Source organism: Rhinoraja longicauda, chromosome 25 (assembly GCF_053455715.1).
Source record: "Rhinoraja longicauda isolate Sanriku21f chromosome 25, sRhiLon1.1, whole genome shotgun sequence".
NCBI lineage: Eukaryota > Metazoa > Chordata > Chondrichthyes > Rajiformes > Arhynchobatidae > Rhinoraja > Rhinoraja longicauda.
This window is the reverse complement of record NC_135977.1, coordinates 20,014,920-20,037,747: the sequence shown is the minus strand read 5'-3', so window position 1 is coordinate 20,037,747 and position 22,828 is coordinate 20,014,920. Positions and strand designations below refer to the sequence as shown.

At 44.7% G+C, this 22,828-nt stretch overlaps 1 protein-coding gene across 1 annotated transcript in view; it reads left to right on the top strand.

Moving 5' to 3' along the window:
• rasal1a (RAS protein activator like 1a (GAP1 like)) overlaps nt 1-22,828 on the top strand; it is a 146,683-nt gene that overhangs the window by 94,983 nt on the left and 28,872 nt on the right. Inside the window, 3 exon segments of the mRNA XM_078421548.1 lie at nt 6,861-6,925; nt 9,655-9,767; nt 13,793-13,985. Coding sequence (XP_078277674.1) covers nt 6,861-6,925; nt 9,655-9,767; nt 13,793-13,985 — 371 coding nt within the window.

The window sequence follows — 22,828 nt, the reverse complement described above, 5'->3', positions numbered from 1 at the left end:
CAATAGAATATTCTTCCATAAAGGGACACTCCTCATTCTTCCAAGGATTAGAAGGGCTAAGCCTCTATCTGTCTCCGCAGATGCTGTCCGACTGCGTAGCTCCATCCTTTCTGCGTTTATTTCAGATTTCCAGCATCTGCAGCATATTTAGATTTTTAAAAACATTTTTTTTTTTAGATTTAGAGATACAGCGCGGAAACAGGCCCTTCGGCCCACCGGGTCCGCACCGCCCAGCGATCCCCGCACACTAACACTATCCTACACCCACTAGGGACAATTAAAAAAATTTTTTTTTTTAAAAATACATTTGCCCAGCCAATTAACCTACAAACCTGTACGTCTTTGGAGTGTGGGAGGAAACCGAAGATCTCAGAGAAAACCCACGCAGGTCACGAGGAGAACGTACAAACTCCGTACAGACGGCGCCCGTAGTCAGGATCGAACCTGAGTCTCCGGCGCTGCATTTGCTGTAAGGCAGCAACTCTACCGCTGCGCCACCGTGCATATTAGTGTTGGATTCCAGTCAGAGGAATGGGCATCTCACCAACCACGACTAGAATGTAACTGGAACATTGACACCAACCTCGCATTTTTGATGGTGCCATCAAAATGCTCAGATTTACCTCGTTGCCTTGAAAAGGATTTTTTTCGCTACATGCGCATGCTGAAGATCACGGAGTCTGTGAGCATGTAAACCACTTCTCTGGCATTCTGAGCACAGGCAGGAGCAGGGAGGGGTTGTTGGTGAACACCTAACAAACAAACAAACAAACGAGAGTTTTAGTATATAGACATATATATATATAGATATATATATATAGGGCGGCACGGTAGCGCAGCGGTAGAGTTGCTGCTTTACAGCGAATGCAGCGCCGGAGACTCAGGTTCGATCCTGACTACGGGTGCTGCACTGTAAGGAGTTTGTACGTTCTCCCCGTGACCTGCGTGGGTTTTCTCCGAGATCTTCGGTTTCCTCCCACACTCCAAAGACGTACAGGTATGTAGGTTAATTGGCTGGGTAAATGTAAAAATTGTCCCTAGTGGGTATAGGATAGTGTTAATGTACGGGGATCGCTGGGCGGCACGGACTTGGAGGGCCGAAAAGGCTTGTTTCCGGCTGTATATATATGATATATGATATGATATGATGATATGATACTAAAACTCTCGTTTGTTTGTTTGTTTGTTCCTGAACTACAGCCAAAACGGTACATGATAGCGCGACAATTTTAGGCCCACCTTACTCATTATCGTCCCTTCATATATATATATATATATATATATATAAATATCTAAAATATTATATATATATTAATAAGTTCTAGTGGGGGTTTGTGTGGAATTGTAAGCAGTGTATCAGTTGACTGAATTAACTGTTATCTGCCACGAAACAGACAGCTTGTAAAATGTTATGGGGACAGAATATTGCTGTCTTGTAACTGGGAGAAAGCCATTGTCTCGGAGCAAGCTGAGAGGCAATGTGCAGCGCTTTATGTGGGAAAACAAAACATTCGAGCAGACAAAGCCTCTGTGACTAATTGAGTATTTCATTAATTAGCAGTGATTAGGTTACAATTACTATGGAAACAGACCAAGGACTTGCACTTGGGATGAGATGCTGCCTGTCCCGCTGAGTTACTCCGACCTTTTTGTGTCCTACTTGCACTTGGGAGAGCCTTTGAATAAAGGGAAGGAAAAAGTGACCATAAAATCCTGAATGAACCCCATTCCTTGCCGATAGGACAGATTTACACGGGCAGACCAATGTACGTTGTGCCAGAGTTCAGGAGAGTGTCTCGTGAGATGACATCAATCTGCCCAATCTAAACCCTGCACATGACCACTGGTGATACAACAGCAGGATTACCAACTGCATGCAACAGAATAGTCATGGCAACAGCCCCGCACTACACAGAGAACACTCTTCTCCGCATGTGCATAGATTTTAGGTTCAGCTTTACCTTTGGATTTAGGTACCTTTGCTTCTACTCTGGGGCTGTAGAGAGCATCCTGTCCGGCAACATTACAGTCTGGTTTGGGAACAGCTCTGCCCAGGACAGGATGGCCCTGCAGAGAATAGTGCGTTCGGCAGAATGCACTATGGGAACTACACTCGTCCCCCTGCAGGACCTATACATCAGGAGGTGCAGATCCAGAGCAAGCAAGATCATGAGGGACCCCTACCACCCCAGTAACGGACTGTTCCAGATGCTACGGTCAGGCAAACGCCTCCGCTGTCACGCTGTGAAAACGGAGAGGATGAGACGGAGTTTCTTCCCACAGGCCATCAGGACTGTCAACTTTTATAACCCCAGAGACTAAATTTTTGTCTACACTATAGTAACTTATTAACTTTATTTATATGCTGTAACTGTAATTCTTTTTTGTGCACAATCCGCAGGCATTGCCACTTTCATTTCACTGCACATCGTGTATGTGTATGTGACAAATAAACTTGACTTGACTTGAGGTTTATCATTGTCACGTGTACAGAGGTACATTGAAAAGCTTTGTTTTGCATGCTATCTAATCAGATCAGATAATGCTGGACATAAACACTATCGAGTCGTCAAACTCAAGTACATCAAACAAAGGGGAAGGTACAGAGTGCAGAATAGAGGCACAAGGAACTGCAGATGCTGGTTTACAAAAGAAAAAAGCGCAAAGTGCTGGATTAACTCAGTGGATCAGGCAGCATCTCTCGAGAACATGGAACGTTTCGGGGCCGGGGCCCTTCATCAAAATGTAGTTCTCAGCACTGTAGTACATCAATTTCATAGACAAAGTCCAATGTCTGCAATGGGGCAGACTAGGCTTGTATACACTGGAATTTAGAAGGATGAGAGGGGATCTTATCGAAACGTATAAGATTATTAAGGGGTTGGACATGTTAGAGGCAGGAAACACGTTCCCAATGTTGGGGGAGTCCAGAACCAGGGGCCACAGTTTAAGAATAAGGGGTAGGCCATTTAGAACGGAGATGAGGAAAAACTTTTTCAGTCAGAGAGTTGTGAATCTGTGGAATTCTCTGCCTCAGAAGGCAGTGGAGGCCAATTCTCTGAATGCATTCAAGAGAGAGCTAGATAGAGATCTTAAGGATAGCGGAGTCAGGGGGTATGGGGAGAAGGCAGGAACGGGGTACTGATTGAGAATGATTAGCCATGATCACATTGAATGGCTCGAAGGGCCGAATGGCCTACTCCTGCACCTATTGTCTGTTGTCTATTGTTAGAGGTGAATCAGACAGTACCCTAGCTTATGGAAGGACTGATCAGAGCTGCTTCTGAAGAGCACCACGTCTAGCCCCAGTTTCCTGTCATTCCTTGATTGCTTTTGACCTTCACCATTCCTCAACTCTTTATAGTTCCTTAAATGATTGAGGAGATTCTGTATGTCGACAAATAATGTCTTGCACCACTATGGGTGTACAATAGAGAGCATATATTGACTGGTTGCATCATGGTCTGGTTCAATAACTCGAACATCCAAGAACTAAGGAGGCTGCAGAAAGTGGTAGACACCGTCCAGTCCATCACAAGTACTGACCTCCCCACCATCGAAGGGATATATGAGAAGCGCTGCCTCGAAAGGGCAGCTAATATCATCAGAAACCCACACCACACCACCCTGGCCACACTTCCATCGGGAAGAAGGTACAGGAGTCTGAGAACCATGACCTCCAGCTTCAAGAACAGCGTCTCCCCAGCAACCTTGCAGTCTTAAACACTGCACAACACGATCCTTAGCGACTATAATCCGCTGTGGCCTCTGTTTTGGTTGCACTACAGACTTTGGTTTTGCACTATTATGGTCTGGTTACCTAATATTATTGATCATTCATTTACTATTGTATATTTATTTATGTGTTATTTGTGGGCCTGTAAAGCTGCAGTAAGAAATGCATTGTTCTGTTGGCGGTACATATAATGTCATACAGCGTGGAAACGGGCCCTCAACCCAACTTGTCCATGCCGACCAAGATACCCCATCGAAGCTAGTCCAATTAGCCCGCATTTGACCCATTTCCCTCTGAACCTTTCCTATCCATGTACCTGTCGAAGTATATTTTAGATGTTGTTATTGTACCTACCTCAACTACTCTTTAAGCTGACAATGAAGCACTCTTGACCCTCTTGACCCTCTTGGCTTGGTTGTTATTGATCCCTTGTGACCTGGGACTGCGCTTGGTGACAGCAGGTTATTGGTACTGTACCTTGCAGCCTGGTGGACCAATTTGCCGTGTTCCTGCTGGTGGTCTCCTTGGATGCTCAGGTGTGATCTAGGCCCATGTATCGACAAACCAATGTTGCCTTTAGCTCCGTTGGGATAGAATTTCTCCTGCCCCAGGCTGCTTGCATCAACCTCCCCACCCCCATCCTCTCCACCATACGCTGCGTCTTCACTGAAGCAACTCTCTGTGGGATGTCTCCAGGATTTGGGCGGCACAGTGGTGCAGTGGTAGAGCTGCTGCCTCACAGCGCCAGAGACTCGGGTGCTGCCTGTATGGAGTTTGCATGTTCTCCCTGTGACCGCGTGGGTTTTCTCCGGGTGCTCCTGTTTCCTCCCACACTCCAAAGACGTACAGGTTTGTAGGTTACTTGGCTTCTGTAAAAATTTTAATTGTCCCTAGTGTGTAGGATACTGCTAGTGTACCAGCTAATTGCTGGTCGGCGTGGACTTGATGGGCTGAAGGGCCTGTTTCTATGCTGCATGTTTGAAGTCTAAAGTAAAGTCTAAAGTCCAAACTCAGCAAGTCAGGCAACATCTCTGGAAAATAATCCCAAAGACGTGTGTGTTTGTAGGTTAATTTGGTTCTGTAAGTCGTTCCTAGTGTGTAGGATAGATTAGTAAATGGATGATTGTGGTCGGCTTGGATTCAAAGGGCCCGCTTCCACGCTGTATCTCTAAACGATACTAAACTGAGCATGTCAGAAATTCATCCATCCAGCTTGCCCAGTCCTTGACTTCTATTGAAACCGGGCAAGATGCTGACCGGGGGCCACTCACTTGAGGTCCAAGAGTTAAAACCCCTTTTACATTGAGTCTATAGAGCAGAAATGAAGTTGGCCTATTTCAATTGTCGACTCGCCTCATTCATGTTTTATTAAATTCATCGCCATTCTCATCCCAAGAGGTACTACGATGATGTACTTTAAATTCAGAGCAGGTTTATATGGTTCGATACTTGCTCAAAGCTAGACTGAAGCTGTTGAAATATCCTTCTGAAGAAGGGTGTGTTCGAATGAGATCCGTCTGAAGAAGGGTCTCGACCCGAAACGTCACCTATTCCTTTTCTCCAGAGATGCTGCCTGACCCGCTGAGTTACTCCAGCATCTTCAGTGTAAACTAGCATCTGCAGTTCCTTATGACACAAGATATCCTTATTGTTTGGATTATCAAAAGCTGTAGTCATTCAGCGTTAAGTCTCCCCTTAGCCCCTAACTTATATATCATCCTCACCTCCTTCTGCTGTGTTTGAAAGAAGAGTTTAATCAAACGGGCAGAGCTGACAGCCATTTTGAATTTGAAGTTCTTCTAATTATGTATGTGGAGATGTTTAGTATAAATGATTAATTAGTAATTATTCATCCTCAAGATAAAAATGGTGCAGAATGCTAAGAATTTTGTTTCTTATGCTCCAATTGGGAATTTGCTGGATCAATTTATGTAAAGTGATTGGTTAATTGAAAGATACAGCATGGAAACAGGCCCTTTAGCCCACAATCTACACTGGCCATTCATGCTGGCTCTGTGTTATTCCACTTTCCCATCCGCTCCCGACATATCAGGGGCAATTTTACACAGACCAATTAACCTACAAGCCCACACGCCTTTGGGATGTGGGAGGAAACCGGAGCACCCGGAGGAAACCACGAGCAGTCAATAGACAATAGACAATAGGTGCAGGAGTAGGCCATTCAGCCCTTCGAGTCAGCACCGCCATTCAATGCGATCATGGCTGATCACTCTCAATCAGTACCCCGTTCCTGCCTTCTCCCCATACCCCCTCACTCCGCTATCCTTAAGAGCTCTATCCAGCTCTCTCTTGAAAGCATCCAACGAATTGGCCTCCACTGCCTTCTGAGGCAGAGAATTCCACACCTTCACCACTCTCTGACTGAAAAAGTTCTTCCTCATCTCCGTTCTAAATGGCCTACCCCTTATTCTTAAACTGTGGCCCCTTGTTCTGGACTCCCCCAACATTGGGAACATGTTTCCTGCCTCTAATGTGTCCAATCCCCTAATTATCTTATACGTTTCGATAAGATCCCCCCTCAAACAGTCACAGAGAGAACGTGCAAACCCCACACTGACAACACCCAAGGTCAGGATCGAACCCGGGTCTCTGGCGCTGTGGGGCAATAGCTCCACCCGCCGCGCCACTGTGTTACCCTTCTATACTATAATACCACAATAATGTTATACACTATTCCATCCATTCCTACTCAATTTGTTCCACCAAATAAACATTACAAATATTCACTTCCTCTCAAGAATACGTAAAAATGCAGCCTGCTGTACCTTTGTAATTTGGCCTGTAGTTTACTGACAAGAATCAAATAACCTAGATAGGTACATACATAGGTTTAACATGAGGAGAAGGGGGGGGGGGAGAGATTTAATAGGAACCTAAGGGTAGTGGATGTATGGAATGAGTTGCCATCATTTAAGAAAAATTTGGACAGGTACATGGATAGGATAGGTTTAGAAGGATCTGGGCCAAACGCAGGTAGGTGGGAGTGGAGTAGATGGGACATGTTGGTCGGTGTGGGCAAGTTGGGCCAAAGGGCCTGTTTCCATGCCGAATGTCTCTGTGACTCTATGAACCTTATAGCATTTATTTTAATTTTTTTATGCAGCTGATCCAAACACACTTTTCAGATCGAATTCTTTGGCCTCCAAAGCAATGGAACAGTTTATGAAGGTAAGCTGCCTTACTTTCCCGAGCAATACCAGATTTTCCCCCCAATCACCGTACGAACTTGTGTCTAATTTCCAGTAACTGAGACAATGCTTGATTAACGTATTGAGAACCAAGTGCTAATGGAATTGCCCTCTTCAACACTGCCTCCTATTTCTATCGTTATTGAGCACAAAAGGCATAATCTAACATGGCTGCAAAAGCACATGCTGAGATTATATCAATGGTGAACAGAGTAAACTGTTCCAATTCTTGTCCTTGGGAATACATAAACAGTGCAACTCAGGACAATAGACAATAGACAATAGGTGCAGAAGTAGGCCATTCAGCCCTTCGAGCCAGCACCGCCATTCAATGTGATCATGGCTGATCACTCTCAATCAGTACCCCGTTCCTGCCTTCTCCCCATCCCCCCTCACTCCGCTATCCTTAAGAGCTCTATCCAGCTCTCTCTTGAAAGCATCCAACGAACTGGCCTCCACTGCCTTCTGAGGCAGAGAATTCCACACCTTCACCACTCTCTGACTGAAAAAGTTCTTCCTCATCTCCGTTCTAAATGGCCTACCCCTTATTCTTAAACTGTGGCCCCTTGTTCTGGACTCCCCCAACATTGGGAACGGGCCCTTCGGCCCACAACGTTTGTGCTGACCATGATGCCAATTTAAACTGATCTCATCTTCACGTACATGATCCATATCCCTCTATTCCCTGCACTTCCATGTTCCTATCCAAAAGCCTCCTAAACGCCGCTATCGTATCTGGTCTGTCAATGCATTCCAGGCCCCCACCACCCTCAGAGTACATATATTTGCCCCACACATATTTGCTCCATTAACATTTTCCCCCTCACCCTATGGCTATGCCCTCTAGTGTTGGATATTTCTACCTGGGAAAAATATTCTGACTGTCTATCATATCTATGGCCTCTCATAATTTTATATACTCCCATCGCCTCCTCTCAACCTCCGACATTCCAGCGAAACAAGGGGTAATAACTGTGTTGTGAGTAAACGCAGAGTGCACTGAGTCTTAATGTAAAATAATTCCTTTAACTTTTGAAAACCGCATCGCTGCTGTTTGGGTGACTGGTTTAATTTTGCTTTAGAGATACAGCATGTAAACAGGCCCTTTGGCCCATCGTGTCCGCGGTGTGGAATTCTCTGCCTCAGAAGGCAGTGGAGGCCAATTCTCTGAATGCATTCAAGAGAGAGCTAGATAGAGCTCTTAAGGATAGCGGAGTCAGGGGGTATGGGGAGAAGGCAGGAACGGGGTACTGATTGAGAATGATCAGCCATGATCACATTGAATGGCGGTGCTGGCTCGAAGGGCCAAATGGCCTACTCCTGCACCTATTGTCTATTGCCTATTGACAACCATCGATCACCCATTCATACTAGTTCTATCCTACACCCCAGGGACAATATTCAGAAGTCAATTAGCCTACAAACCTGCATGTCTTTGGGATGTGGGAGGGAACCCATCCACATGGAGGAAACCCACACAGTCACAGGCAGAGCGTACAATTCTGTACAGACAGCACCCGTAGTCAGGATTGAACCCGGGTCTCTGGCACTGTAAGGCAGTAACTCTACCGCTGCGCCACTGTACCTGCCCACTTTGGACCATCTTCAACCACTCGTTGACTGCACCATCGAGTCCCCCCTTCAGGGTGCTCCCCTTAAGGATGTTGCCTGACCAGCTGTGCCACTGTGCCGCCATTAATCTAGAATGTTAATGGCTTCATGCAATAGACATTGCCCAAAATAAAATAGTGCTCTGTTCACTATTTCGTGTTTAGATAAAGTGGAATTATACAATCACAAGTATATCTCCTGATCTGATTTAACATCCTTACTTTTGTTTGCTTTTGCCGTTGTGCATTGGGTTGCTTTTCTATGTCAGAGAAATAATTGATAGATAATGTCATTAAATGAATTTTAATGGTGCATTAATTTGGAAGGAATCCTGTGTGCCTGTGCATCTTAATCCAAAGCATGAGTCATCCCTCTATTATACGTGAGCAAAGCAGTGAAGAAGATTTGTAGATTGACCTGCTAGGTTAAAAAAAAAGCAGTGTGAAGTCCTGCCAAGTTTCTAACCATGCAATAGATCAGGAAAGTTCAAATTGATCTCCAATTTGCAGCTAAAGGGGCAGCATAGTGGTACAGCGATAGAGCCGCTGCCTTACAACGCCAGAGACCCAGGTTCGATCCTGACTACGGGTGCTATCTTTACGGAGTTTGTATGTTCTCCTTGTGACTGTGTGGGTTTTCTCCGGGTGCTCTGGTTTCCCCTCACATCTCAAAGACGTACAGGTTTGTAGGTTAATTGGCTTCGGTTAGTTGTAAAATTGTTCCTAGTATGTAGGTTAGTGTTAATGTGCGGGGTGATTGCGGTCGGCGTGGACTCGGTAGGCCGAAGGGCCTGTTTCTGCACTGTATTTCTAAAGTCTGAAGTAAAGTTTTACAGCAGGTTAAGAGACATTGATACTTGGACTGAGTCAAAATTTCATCTTCTACCAGGAACTTACAAATTCAAGATATTTCTTACTGAGTTACTGAGCAAATGTTGTGAAACAATTTCTTTGTGGAGGTCACCAAAACATTAATAGAAGTGCGATGAGGATTGTCGCGAACAAGGAGAAATCCTTTCACTGGATCTTGCTTCCACTTTCAGTAACACACTTGATTACACGTGCACCAGTATAAATGATGGCTCTCATTCCTTTGCAGTTGGTGGGAATGCCATATTTGCATGAGGTGCTGAGGCAAGTCATTAACCGTATTTTTGATGAGAAGAAATATGTTGAACTGGATCCTAGTAAGATTGACCTGAACAAAATAAGGTATGGCTCAATGATACATGTGTTCTTGGATATCTTTACTTTTCCTTATTTTCTTTCTCTGATTTGCGAGTAATTCCGATTTTTCTATGAGATTGGACAAAACAGAGAATTGTGGATGCAGCCCACCCCAACACACAGCCCAGCCTCCCCACCATCGACTCCATCTACTCCTCAGGCTGCATAGTTGCCTGAAAGTGGCGTCACAGGCGGGTAGGGTTGTAAAGAAGGCTTTTGGCACGCTGGGCTTCATCAATCAGGGAGCTGAATGTAGAAGTTGGGATGTTACATTGCAGTTGCACAAGACGTTGGTGAGGCCACAGTTGGAGTATTTTGTTCAGCTTTAGCCACCCTGTTGTAGAAAATATGACATTAAGCTGGAGATGGTACAGATAAGATTTATGAGGATGTGCCAGGACTCCAGCGAGCTTTGAGAGATTGGGTAGGCTAGGACTTTATTCCTTGGAGCACAGGAGGCTGAGGGGTGATCTTAATAATAATAATAATAATAATAATAATAATAATATTCATTTATTGTCATTGCAACGAGTACAACGAAATTTAAAAATAGCCAATCCTGACGGTGCGTACAAACATATATGCAATAAATGCAAAAACAAATAAATACATAAATACAATTAAATACAATTATATTAAGTACAAGATTTTTTAACGGTGTTGCCTAGTGCAAAGGTAGTGTTCAGTTCTCGTATGGCCCTGGGGTAAAAACTGTTCTTAAGTCTGTTTGTTCGGGATTTGATCGACCTGAAACGTCGACCAGAGGGCAGATGAACAAACAGACGGTAGCCGGGGTGGGATGGATCTTTTATTATTTTGCCTGCTCTACTGAGGCAGCGTAGGCTGAACAGGTGCTCCAGGGAGGGCAGTGAGCAACCGATGATCTTCTGGGCCGTCGTGATGACCCTCTGAAGGGCCTTCCTGTCCTTTTCTGAGCAGCTGGCATACCATGTGGTTATACAGTATGCCAGCACACTCTCGATGGAGCAGCGATAGAAGGACAACATGAGCTTCTCCTGCAGGTTGGTTTTCCTGAGGATCCTCAGGAAGTGGAGTCTCTGCTGTGCCTTCTTTACTGTGGTGATGGTGTTGGTAGACCAGGTAAGATCCTCTGCGATGTGCGTACCCAGGAACCTGAAAGCTGGTACCCTTTCCACACAGACCCCATTGATGTAGAATGGGTCGTAATCTGCACTGGTTTTTCTAAAGTCAATTATAAGTTCCTTTGTTTTGGAGGAGTTCAGGACCAGATTGTTCACTGAACACCATGCTGCCAGCCTTTGGATTTCATCCCTATAGGCTGTCTCATCTCCTCCTGAGATGAGTCCAACCACAGTCGTGTCATCCGCGAACTTGATGATGGTGTTGGTGGGATGGGTGGGGGCGCAGTCGTGAGTGTAGAGGGAGTAAAGGATGGGGCTCAACACACAGCCCTGTGGTGAGCCGGTGCTCAGTGTAATGGTGGAGGAGAGGTGAGGGCCTATTTTGACGGTCTGGGGGCGGTTGGTCAGGAAGTCCTTGATCCATTGGCAGATGGTTTGGGAAAATCCAAGGTCGGAAAGTTTGGTGACCAGAGATATATAAAATCACGAGGGGAATAGATAGAGTGAATTCACAGGGTTCTTTTCTCATAGTCAGGGAATCAAAACTAGAGGGCATAGGTTTTAGGTGAGAGTGAAAAGATTAAAAAAGAACCTGAGGGGCAACTTTTCCACAGAGGGTGGTGGGTGCAGACAACATCCTAATCTGGTTGTGTGCTTCACAATCTGCTTCACAGTCGAATATTTGCTGTTGTTTGTTTAATGTTTTTAGGCTTATTCTGCACCTGAGCACTGCACTTATTCCCACGAGCTGCCAGAGTAAGTAGTTGAGGCAGGTATCATAACAGGATTTAAAAGCCATTTGGACAGATGCATGGATAGGAAAGTTTTAGCGGGATAAGGGCCAAACACAGGACTAGTTTAGATGGGGCATTTTGATCGGCATAGACAGGTTGGGCCGAAGGGCCTGATTCCATGCTCTGATTCTTTTCACAATTGCAAATGTGACCAACCGTACCACCAGGCAAGTTCACAAACATCCTGCAGTGAAGCTCGTTACATCCTCATGAAAGTAATAATCAGCATAAATAACTCGCAGTACACATTTCTTAGCCTTTTGTTAAAATACTAATGAGGTTCTTAGGAGAACATTACAGGTGGAAATAATTTTAATGAGCTTTTGCTCCAAAAGAAACTGTTCCCTTCAAAGTTAAACAGGTCAAGAAGTTAATGACACTGAAGACAGAATATTATTTGATGCCATAATGAAACCATTTAATAATCTGCCGTTTATCCACATATGACTGGTTTATTATGGTTGCTAAGTTACCACTCTGGTACTAAGGCAAGTTCTGCATTTCCTGCAGACAACATCCTAATCTGGTTGTGTGCACAAGAAATCTGCCTCACAGTTGAATATTTGCTGTTGTTTCTTTAATGTTTTTAGGCTTATTCTGCACCTGAGCACTGCGCTTATTCCCACTTCTTGCTATTAGTGTTGTCCGTTGAGCCAGAACCTTATCTTTCACTGAGCCTGAAGGTGATTCAGTATCATGAGGAGTCGTCATGATGTAAAATTGAGAGAGCAATGAACTCATTAAACAATAACAGAAAGTCATGAATTTCCATTTCTGGAAACCCTGAAACAAAGGGAAATATAATTAATGTCAGAAAGACTCCGCAGGTCAGTCAGCATCCGTGATGTGAATTAATGTGTTGAGGGACAGGGTTTAACTCCTGGAAGGCTGGCCAATGAGTCAACTTGTCTAATGGGAGAGGCAATGAGGTCCGTCAGCACATTATCCTGTGTGACCAGCAATTAGCCTGATCTGTGGCAGGATGGACCTAGAAAGGAGCAGCGTTGGTGGAGGGGGAGGACACATTCTATGTCATTCCAAGGACTTCAGATCATTAAATATAGTTCCTTTCTCATTTAATCAATCGCTCTCTTTCTTCCAATAAATTATCCTCCCACACACATTTTATTGATTAACTTTACTGCAGTAAAAACAGCAGAAATAACTGTGCTCTGCGTGCAACTTATAGTATTTTCATTACTTATTGTATTGCATAGTTATTGCACATGCCTTCAAAACCTAGCTAATTATTAAATCTGGCTTGCCTTGATTTTTAATGCACAACACAGGCATTTCTCAGAGTTAAATAATAATTGTGACATTTTTCCTGCGTAGATTCTAAACTTAATTTTCAGCGTTCTCAGTTTAGTTTAGAGACACACCATGGAAACAGGCTCTCCAGCCTCTCGAGTCCACTCTGACCATTCATCACCTCTTCACACTAGTTCTCTGATGTCCCATTTTCTCATCGCTCTCTACACATTAGGGGCAATTTACAGTGGCCAATCAACCTACAAACCTGCACGTCTTTGGGATGTGGGAGGAAACCGGATCACCCGGAGGAAACCCACTCTGTCACAGGGAGAACGTGCAAACTCCACACAGACAGCACCCAAGGTCAGGATCGAAGGCAGGTCTCTGAAAAACATTTCCCCCATGAAATTAATGTTTCCAACAGACCACTGAACAACACAGTGAAAGGAGGGGATGACTGGAAGGTAGGAAGGGGTTGGACACGCTAGATGCAGGAAGATTGTTCCCGATGTTGGGGAAGTCCAGAACAAGGGGTCACAGTTTAAGGATAAGGGGGAAGTCTTTTAGGACCGAGATGAGAACGTTTTTTTTCACACAGAGAGTGGTGAATCTGTGGAATTCTCTGCCACAGAAGGTAGTTGAGGCCAGTTCATTGGCTATATTTAAGAGGGAGTTAGATGTGGCCCTTGTGGCTAAAGGGATCAGGGGGTATGGAGAGAAGGCAGGTACAGGATACTGAGTTGGATGATCAGCCATGATCATATTGCAAGGCTCGAAGGACCGAATGGCCTACTCCTGCACCAATTTTCTATGTTTCTATGTACCTCCGATGACTAATCTATTTCTGTTCATCTGGAAGGAGAATCTCTTTCAAAGGGGGCCATTCAGAAGCCAACGTGAGAGAATGGAGCCAGGAGATGTTAAAGTCCTACCTGAGTGATGTGATCGATGCCATTGTGAGTTCTGTGGAACAGTGTCCCGCTGTGATGAGGGTAGCGTTCAAACAACTACACAAACGAGTGGCAGAGCAGTTTCCTGAAGCCGAGAATGAGGTAAGTCCCAGCAAGGATATAATTAGACCTCGAGGAAGCTCCAGCAAAGAGATAATTAGACCTAGTGGAAACCACGGCACGAGGGGATGTGGCCATTTGTGGTGGTAACCTCGAGAGTGGGCAATTAGACAGCGAGATATTGATAATTAAACAATGATGGGAGTGAACAGGTAATTAGACAACCAGGTGACCCCAGTGGATAAGTAATTAGACTTTGAGGAGATCCCAGTGAGGGAGAAAGCAGGAGCTCAGAAATAAACACGGAGCTGTACAGCACAAAAACTGGTCCTTTGACGCACTGAGCCCATGCAAAACAAGATGGTATATTGTGCTGCTCCCTTTTGCCTGTATTTTGGTAACTAAATCCTTTCAATCCACATATCTGTGGATTTAAATGTCTTTTAAAAGTCAGATAGCTTCTTCTGGCAGATGGTTCTCGGTCTGGACTACCTTCCAAGTGTAAACATTGTCCCTGAGATGCTCCTTAAATCTCTCCACTCTCACCTTAAGCCTATGCCCTCTGGTTCCAGAATCCTGTGGAAAAGGTCTGTGAGTTCACTTTACCCTTGCCCCTCAATAAGGTCAACCCCTCAGCCTCCTAAGCCACAAAGTCCCGGTCTATCCTACCTCCCGATAACTCAAGCCAACAAGATCAGGTAACATCCTAGTGAATCTCTTCTGCTCCCTTTCGCATTGAGAGCCATGTGATGATTCCAGGGCTTCTTCAAAGTAATTAGAAATTAAAACCACCAAAGCTCGATAAACCCGTGATTGAAACTCTCCACCAATCAGTCTGAAAGAAGAGTCCTGACCCGGAACATCGTCTGTCCACTGAGTTCTTTGTGTTTAATTTTACATATTATTTTCTAATTGATCAAAATGAGATCGATCCTTAATATCTTCCCTGATCCGAGCCTGAGTTTTATACTCTGAACCCTATTCCACACCACCTTCCCTCTGCCCATCTTTGCCACAATGCCTCTCTCTGCTGTCACATTGATATACCAGCAGCACAGTTGCAGAAGAAAGTACACGTGAACCTCAGTCTCACCTGGAAGAGCTGCAGAGCCAATATCAGTCAATTGAATTGATTGAAAGATACAGCACGGAAACTGACCATTGATCACCCATTCACACTAGTTATCCCATGTTATCCCCTTTCTTCATCCTTTGGATGAAGAAATTGGCAATTGGCAATTTACGGAGACCAATTAACCTACAAACACGCACGTCTTTGGGATGTGGGAAGAAAACTGAGCACCCAGAGGAAACTCAGGGAGAACGTGCACACAGACAGCAGCCGAGATCAGGATCGGACCCGGATCTCTGGTGCTTGTAAGAATTTCATTGTGCCGTTTTGGGACATATGACAATAGACAATAGGTGCAGGAGGAGGCCATTCTGCCCTTCGAGCCAGCACCACCATTCAATGTGATCATGGCTGATCATTCTCAATCAGTACCCCGTTCCTGCCTTCTCCCCATACCCCCTGACTCCGCTATCCTTAAGAGCTCTATCTAGCTCTCTCTTGAATGCATTCATAGAATTGGCCTCCACTGCCTTCTGAGGCAGAGATTTCCACAGATTTACAACTCTCTGAGTGAAAAAGATTTTCCTCATCTCCGTTCTAAATGGCCTACCCCTTATTCTTAAACTGTGGCCCCTGGTTCTGAACTCCCCAACATTGGGAACATGTTTCTTGCCTCTAACATGTCCAACCCCTTAATAATCTTATATGTTTCGATAAGATCCCCTCTCATCCTTCTAAATTCCAGTGTTTACAAGCCCAGTCGCTCCAGTCTTTCAACATGCAACAGTCCCGCCATTCCGGGATTCCAATATGTACTCTTGATTTTCTTGGCCCTCTCAGTGCTGTAGGGCAGCAGCTCTACCAGCTGCACCTCTGTTAACCTGTAACAACAGTGAGTTTAAATAATAATAATGTTAAATAACAAGTCTTTCTGAGAGATGTTTACTTGAAACAAAGTTCTCGCAGCATTAAATTAAAATTATTATTTTGGTTTTGACACTTCTGAATGAGTCATTGTTACAGATATTTCTGTAGTCACCGCTGGAACGATGTTCAGATTACCCAGTGGGTAACCTCACTGTCACAAGCAACTGAGAAAATAACTTCATAAACATTGTGTTTCTGATGCTGAATAATACATGTTCTGAGCTACCAAACTCAAGGGAATTGAAAGTACATTTTATAAAAGCTGGAAGATTTTTTTCACACCTGCTTTCATGTTGAAATATTGCTGGGGCTCCTTATTGTCACAGTGTGATGTGACACACACGGAATGGCAGCCTGTGTTGTCTTTGCATCCCTTTGATTCTTGGTTTTTGAGTATGTGTGTGTGTGTATGTATATATATAAATATATATATATATATGTGTGTGTGTGTGTGTGTGTATAAAAAACATAGCACAAAAAGTAAGGAAATTTGTGTTTGGTAGATTATTTCTTTGTTGTAACAATGCTTCTTGGCAATAAATCTTATACCGTTGGAAAGCCTGTTTATTTCCCTTTTAAATGGTGCCACATTTGTAAGGAACATGCATTTGTGGGATGAGCAGCAGAGCTGAGTATATCGGTTGCGCCCATGAAAAATTTGCCAAATCTTCTCTGCCAATGCCAAACAGCTTATTCTGCTGTTGCTATTGACTCTTGTTTTGAGCTTCTGGTACCCCCAGGTGCTGACAATCAGGTGCCTGATTGGCACCTGATTGGCAGCATCTGTGAGCATGGGCCCTGCTACAGTGGTCAGTAGGTGTCTGCTCCAAGAATCGACTGATCTGGATAGGGCCCGTGCGATAGACAATAGACAATAGACAATAGACAATAGGTGCAGGAGTAGGCCATTCAGCCCTTCGAGCCAGCACCGCCATTCAATGCGATCATGGCTGATCACTATCAATCAGTACCCCGTTCCTGCCTTCTCCCCATACCCCCTCACTCCGCTATCCTTAAGAGCTCTATCCAGCTCTCTCTTGAAAGCATCCAACGAACTGGCCTCCACTGCCTTCTGAGGCAGAGAATTCCACACATTCACCACCCTCTGACTGAAAAAGTTCTTCCTCATCTCCGTTCTAAATGGCCTACCCCTTATTCTCAAACTGTGGCCCCTTGTTCTGGACTCCCCCAACATTGGGAACATGTTATCTGCCTCTAATGTGTCCAATCCCCTAATTATCTTATATGTTTCAATAAGATCCCCCCTCATCCTTCTAAATTCCAGTGTATACAAGCCCAATCGCTCCAGCCTTTCAACATACGACAGTCCCGCCATTCCCGGAATTAATCTAGTGAACCTACGCTGCACACCCTCCATAGCAAGAATATCCTTCCTCAAATTTGGAGACCAAAACTGCACACAGTACTCCAGGTGCGGTCTCACCAGGGCCCGGTACAACTGTAGAAGGACCTCTTTGCTCCTATACTCAACTCCTCTTGTTACGAAGGCCAACATTCCATTGGCTTTCTTCACTGCCTGCTGAACCTGCATGCTTCCTTTCATTGACTGATGCACTAGGACACCCAGATCTCGTTGAACTCCCCCTCCTCCTAACTTGACACCATTCAGATAATAATCTGCCTTTCTATTCTTACTTCCAAAGTGAATAACCTCACACTTATCTACATTAAACTGCATCTGCCATGTATCCGCCCACTCACACAACCTGTCCAGGTCACCCTGCAGCCTTATTGCATCTTCCTCACAATTCACACTACCCCCCAACTTAGTATCATCTGCAAATTTGCTAATGGTACTTTTAATCCCTTCGTCTAAGTCATTAATGTATATCGTAAATAGCTGGGGTCCCAGCACCGAACCTTGCGGTACCCCACTGGTCACTGCCTGCCATTCCGAAAGGGACCCATTTATCCCCACTCTTTGCTTTCTGTCTGTTAACCAATTTTCTATCCATGTCAGTACCCTACCCCCAATACCATGTGCCCTAATTTTGCCCACTAATCTCCTATGTGGGACCTTGTCGAAGGCTTTCTGAAAGTCGAGGTACACCACATCCACTGACTCTCCCTTGTCAATTTTCCTAGTTACATCCTCAAAATGTAGGGCAACTTCAAGCTGTTGTTCCTCAAAACCAAGTTGCGGCATTATTTGGAGTGAGCCCTAGTACCATCTCCAAAGTGAAGGCCAAGTTCCATATAATGGGGGATGTCAGAGACAGGCCGCGAAGTGGGCTTCCCAAGAAGACGACACCCGAAGAAGACCATTTCCTCACCCTGTCAGCACTTAGGAACCGTAGGCTGTCTTCTACAGATTTGCAGTCAAGGTTTGCAGGACGATATGGCCGACGGCTCTCTGCCCAGACAATTCGAAACAGACTGCACGCAGCCGATCTCCGGTCTCATAGGGCTGCCAGGAGGCCTGCCATGACTGCCCTTCACCGTCAGGCCCATTTGCGCTGGTGTCGGCAACACGTGCACTGGAACCTGAACATGTGGAGGAACGTTATGTTCAGCGATGAGTCCAGATTCCGCCTACGGCAGTTGGATCATAGGGTCAAAGTGTGGAGAAGACGCGGAGAACGCTATGCTGATTGCTGCACCGATAGAGTAACATCTTTTGGTGGAGGCAGTGTGATGGTGTGGGGCGGCATCTCCCTCACTGGAAAAACGAGTCTTGTCATCATTGGAGGCAATCTCAATGCAGAGAGATATCGAGATGAGATTCTGCAACCAGTGGCAATCCTATATCTCCACAGTCTGGGACCGAACTCTATCCTCCAAGATGACAATGCTCGCCCCCACAGAGCAGGGTTTCTCAGAGACTACCTCCAGAATTTGGGAGTGGAGAGGATGGAATGGCCTGCCAGCAGTCCTGACCTCAACCCCATTGAACACTTGTGGGATCAGCTTGGGCGTGCTGTTCGTGCCAGAGTGACCAACACAACCACGTTGGCTGACTTGCGACAAATGCTGGTTGAAGAATGGGATGCCATCCCACAACAGTGTGTGACCAGGCTGGTGACCAGCATGAGGAGGAGGTGCCAGGCTGTTGTGGCTGTGTATGGTTCTTCCACACGCTACTGAGGCTCCTGTGTATTAAATGAATAAATTGTTAAATTGCCAATATGTCTTGTTTCTTCAGACTTCAATCATCCAATCCACCAAACAACACCGAACAAGAGTCAATGGCAGAATAAGCTGTTTGGCATTGGCAGAGAAGATTTGGCAGATTTTTCATGGGCGCATCCCATATACTCAGCTCTGCTGCTCATCCCACAAATGCATGTTCCTTACAAATGTGGCACCATTTAAAAGGGAAATAAACAGGCTTTCCAACAGTATAAGATTTATTGCCAAGAAGCATTGTTACAACAAAGAAATAATCTACCAAACACAAATTTCCTTACTTTTTGTGCTATGTTTACACCGATCAGCCAAAACATTATGACCTGATGAGCCAAAACATTATGACCACCTGCCTAATATGCTGTTGGTCCTCCATGTGCAGCCCCATACGCAGCAGGGTGCGATGCACTGTGTATTGTGACACATTCCTCCCCTGACCACCATTAAAATTTTCTTTGACTTGTGCCACAGTAGACCTTCTGTCGGTTCGGACCAGACGGGATGGCCTTTGTTGCCCTCGCGCATCGATGAGCCTTGGGCGCCCAACACCCTGTCGCCGGTTTGTGGTTTGTCCCTCCTCGGACCACTGTCGGTGGGTACTCACCACTGCTGACCGGGAGCACCCCACAAGCCTTGCCGTTTCAGAGATGCTCTGACCCAGTCGTCTGGCCATAACAATTTGGCCCTTATCAAAGCCGCTCAGGTCTTTACTCCTGCCCATTTCTCCTGCAAACATCGACTTCAAGAATTGACTGTTCACTTGCTGCCTAATATATCCCACCCCTTGACAGGGGCCATTGTAACAAGATAATCAATGTTATTCACTTCACCTGACAGTGGTCATAATGTTTTGGCTGAGCAGTGTATACATATATATATATATAAGTATTTATTCACAAAATGCTGGAGTAACTCAGCAGGTCAGGCATAAGTATGTGGATATATACAGTATATATGTATGTGGATATATATATGTATGTGGATATATATATGTGTGTGTGTGTACTGTAAGAAAATAACTGCAGATGCTAGTACAAATCAAAGGTATTTATTTCACAAAATGCTGGAGTAACTCAGCAGGTCAGGCAGCATCACAGGAGAGAAGGAATGGGTGACGTTTCGGGTCGAGATCCTTCTTCAGACTGAAGAAGGGTCTCGACCTGAAACGTCACCCATTCCTTCTCTCCTGAGATGCTGCCTGACCTGCTGAGTTACTCCGGCATTTTGTGAAATAAATACCTTCTGTGTGTGTGTACTTGTTAGTATGTGTTTGTACACACTGATCTTTTTTCTCTCGTTTGTCATATTGTTTACTGTGTACTATGTTTACATATTCTGTTGTGCTGCAGCAAGTAAGAATTTCATTGTTCCATCTGGGACACATGACAATAAAACACTCTTGACTCTTGATTCATGTAATGAGACGTGCACAGGAGAAAGGGTAGCCAGCAGGCTTGACAGAAAAAACACAAAGTGCTGGAGTAACTGAGCGGGTCAGGCAGCATCTCTGGAGAACGTGGATAGTTGATGCTTCGGGTCGGGACCCTTCTGCAGACTGATTGTTGGGGGGGCAGGAAAGCTGGAAGAGAGGAAGGGCAGAACAAAACGTGGCAGGCAATAGGTGAACGCAGGCAAGGTGGTGTTGTTAGTAGGCAGATGGCCGGAGAAGGGCCTGATACAAAATACACGTGGCTGTGGTAGCGAATCTGAGTCAGAGCTTTTTTTGTTTAGTTTATTGTCACGTGTACCGAGGTAGAATGAAAAGCTTTTTTGTTGCGTGCTATCCAGTCGGCGGGAGGACTGTATATGTTTACAATCAGGCCGTCCACAGTGTCCAAATACAGGATAAAGGGAATGGTGACCAGTGCAAGATGAAGTCCAGTGAAGGCCAATTCAAGATAGTCTGAGGGTCTCCAATGATGGGTCAGGACATCTCTCTGGTTGGTGATGGAATGCTTCGTAGAGCAAAAGAGCAGCAGGAATCACAGAGGGCGAGCAGTGAGAGAGGTTCTCACGGAACTACCGTGGGGGAGAGGAGGAGAACTTCAAAATAGTCATATCTTAAGATTTTGCAGTATAGCAGTCAAAATGTAGACACTGGGCCTGCAAATTTAGGTTTACAAAAAAAAGACACAAAGTGCTGGAGTAACTCAGCAGGTCAGGCAGCATCATTGGAGAACATAGTGTTTGATAATGCCAGCGTCTCTCTAGGAAATAGTTTGAACATAATTCAGTGTGGCAAAGTGGCACAGGGGTAGAGCTGCTGCCTTGCTGCGGCTGGGTTTAATCCTGACTACAGGTGATGTCTGTACGTAGTTTGTACGATCTCCCTGTAGCTGCGTGGGTTTCCTCCGGGTGCTCCGGTTTCCTCCCACATTCCAAAGACGTACAGGTTTGTAGATTAATTGGCCTCTGTAAATTGCCCTGAGCATGTCGGATAGAACTAGTATATGGGTGATGGCTGGTTGGTAGGCCGAAGGGCCTATTTCCATGCTGTATTACCAAACTAAACTAAACTGAATTGACCAGCTCTTTCAAAGGCAACGGGCCAAGTAGTCTTATTCTGGGTAGTCATATTAATTTGTTCTGCATAATTACAAATGAAGCATAATGGCAGTGTGCAGGTACACTTGTGTTCCAATGTGAATGTGGTTTGATAAATCATAAATGCGGCATCAAAATATAATGACCTTCTGAAAAAAATACATTGACCGAAAATTTACAAATGAAACAATGGTGAATGGTTTCCTGCTCTTAATTTGTGAAATTGTCAGCAATTTCAAGAATCAAGAACCAGAGGACTAAGTTTAAGGAGAAATATTTAATAAGAATCTGACAGGCAATGTTTCCATACAGAGGGTGATGGGTGTATGGAATGAGCTGGCAGAGGAGGTAGTTGAGGCAGGTACTATAATAGGACAGGTATACGGATAGGAGAGGTTTAGAGGGATATGGGCCAAATGCAGGCAGGTGGGATTAGTGTAGATAGGGCATGTTCAGTGACATGGGCAAGTTGGGCTGAAGGGTCTATGACTCGATGACTCTAATTTCGGGGGACTAGACATACGTCATTAATGGCACCAAATCAGAAACTCCTCTCAGTGACACCCAGTCCCAAGTCTCTGAAAACCTTTTTTTAAATCTTTGAAGCTTTATAAACACCAGGTGTTTGCTGGTGTTATACTTGCAGCAAGAATTCTTTAAAAGTTGTACATCGTTGAATGAAATTAACTTAATTTTTAATGGCATACTAGGAAATTATTAATACTAAATGCCGCTCTGACCCGGAATAATACATTTTGTAACTGTCATATTCTGTCAGAATAATTATTTTATTATCCTTGTTTAGAAATACAATTACCTTTTTCTTCAAAGTTTTATGTATGACATCTCGGTTAATCGAACCCATTCAATATTGTTGAAATTATATCCTTTAATGATTGTTTTCCTCACTGTGGTTGGCTGCACACATCATTGCAGCCAACCAAATCATTATCAGTAACACGAAGCATCACAGGTCCCCTGAATAGCAATAGGATTAACTCCAGGGAAGGTCATCAATGGTACAATGGCACTTTATTTTTCACTTGTACCGATGTACAGTGAAATTAATTTTTTATACAGTTCAGTACAAGTACCACTATACATAAGCACTTAGTGTAAGAAAATAACTGCAGATGCTGATACAAATCGAAGGTATTTATTTTCACAAAATGCTGGAGTAACTCAGCATTTTGGG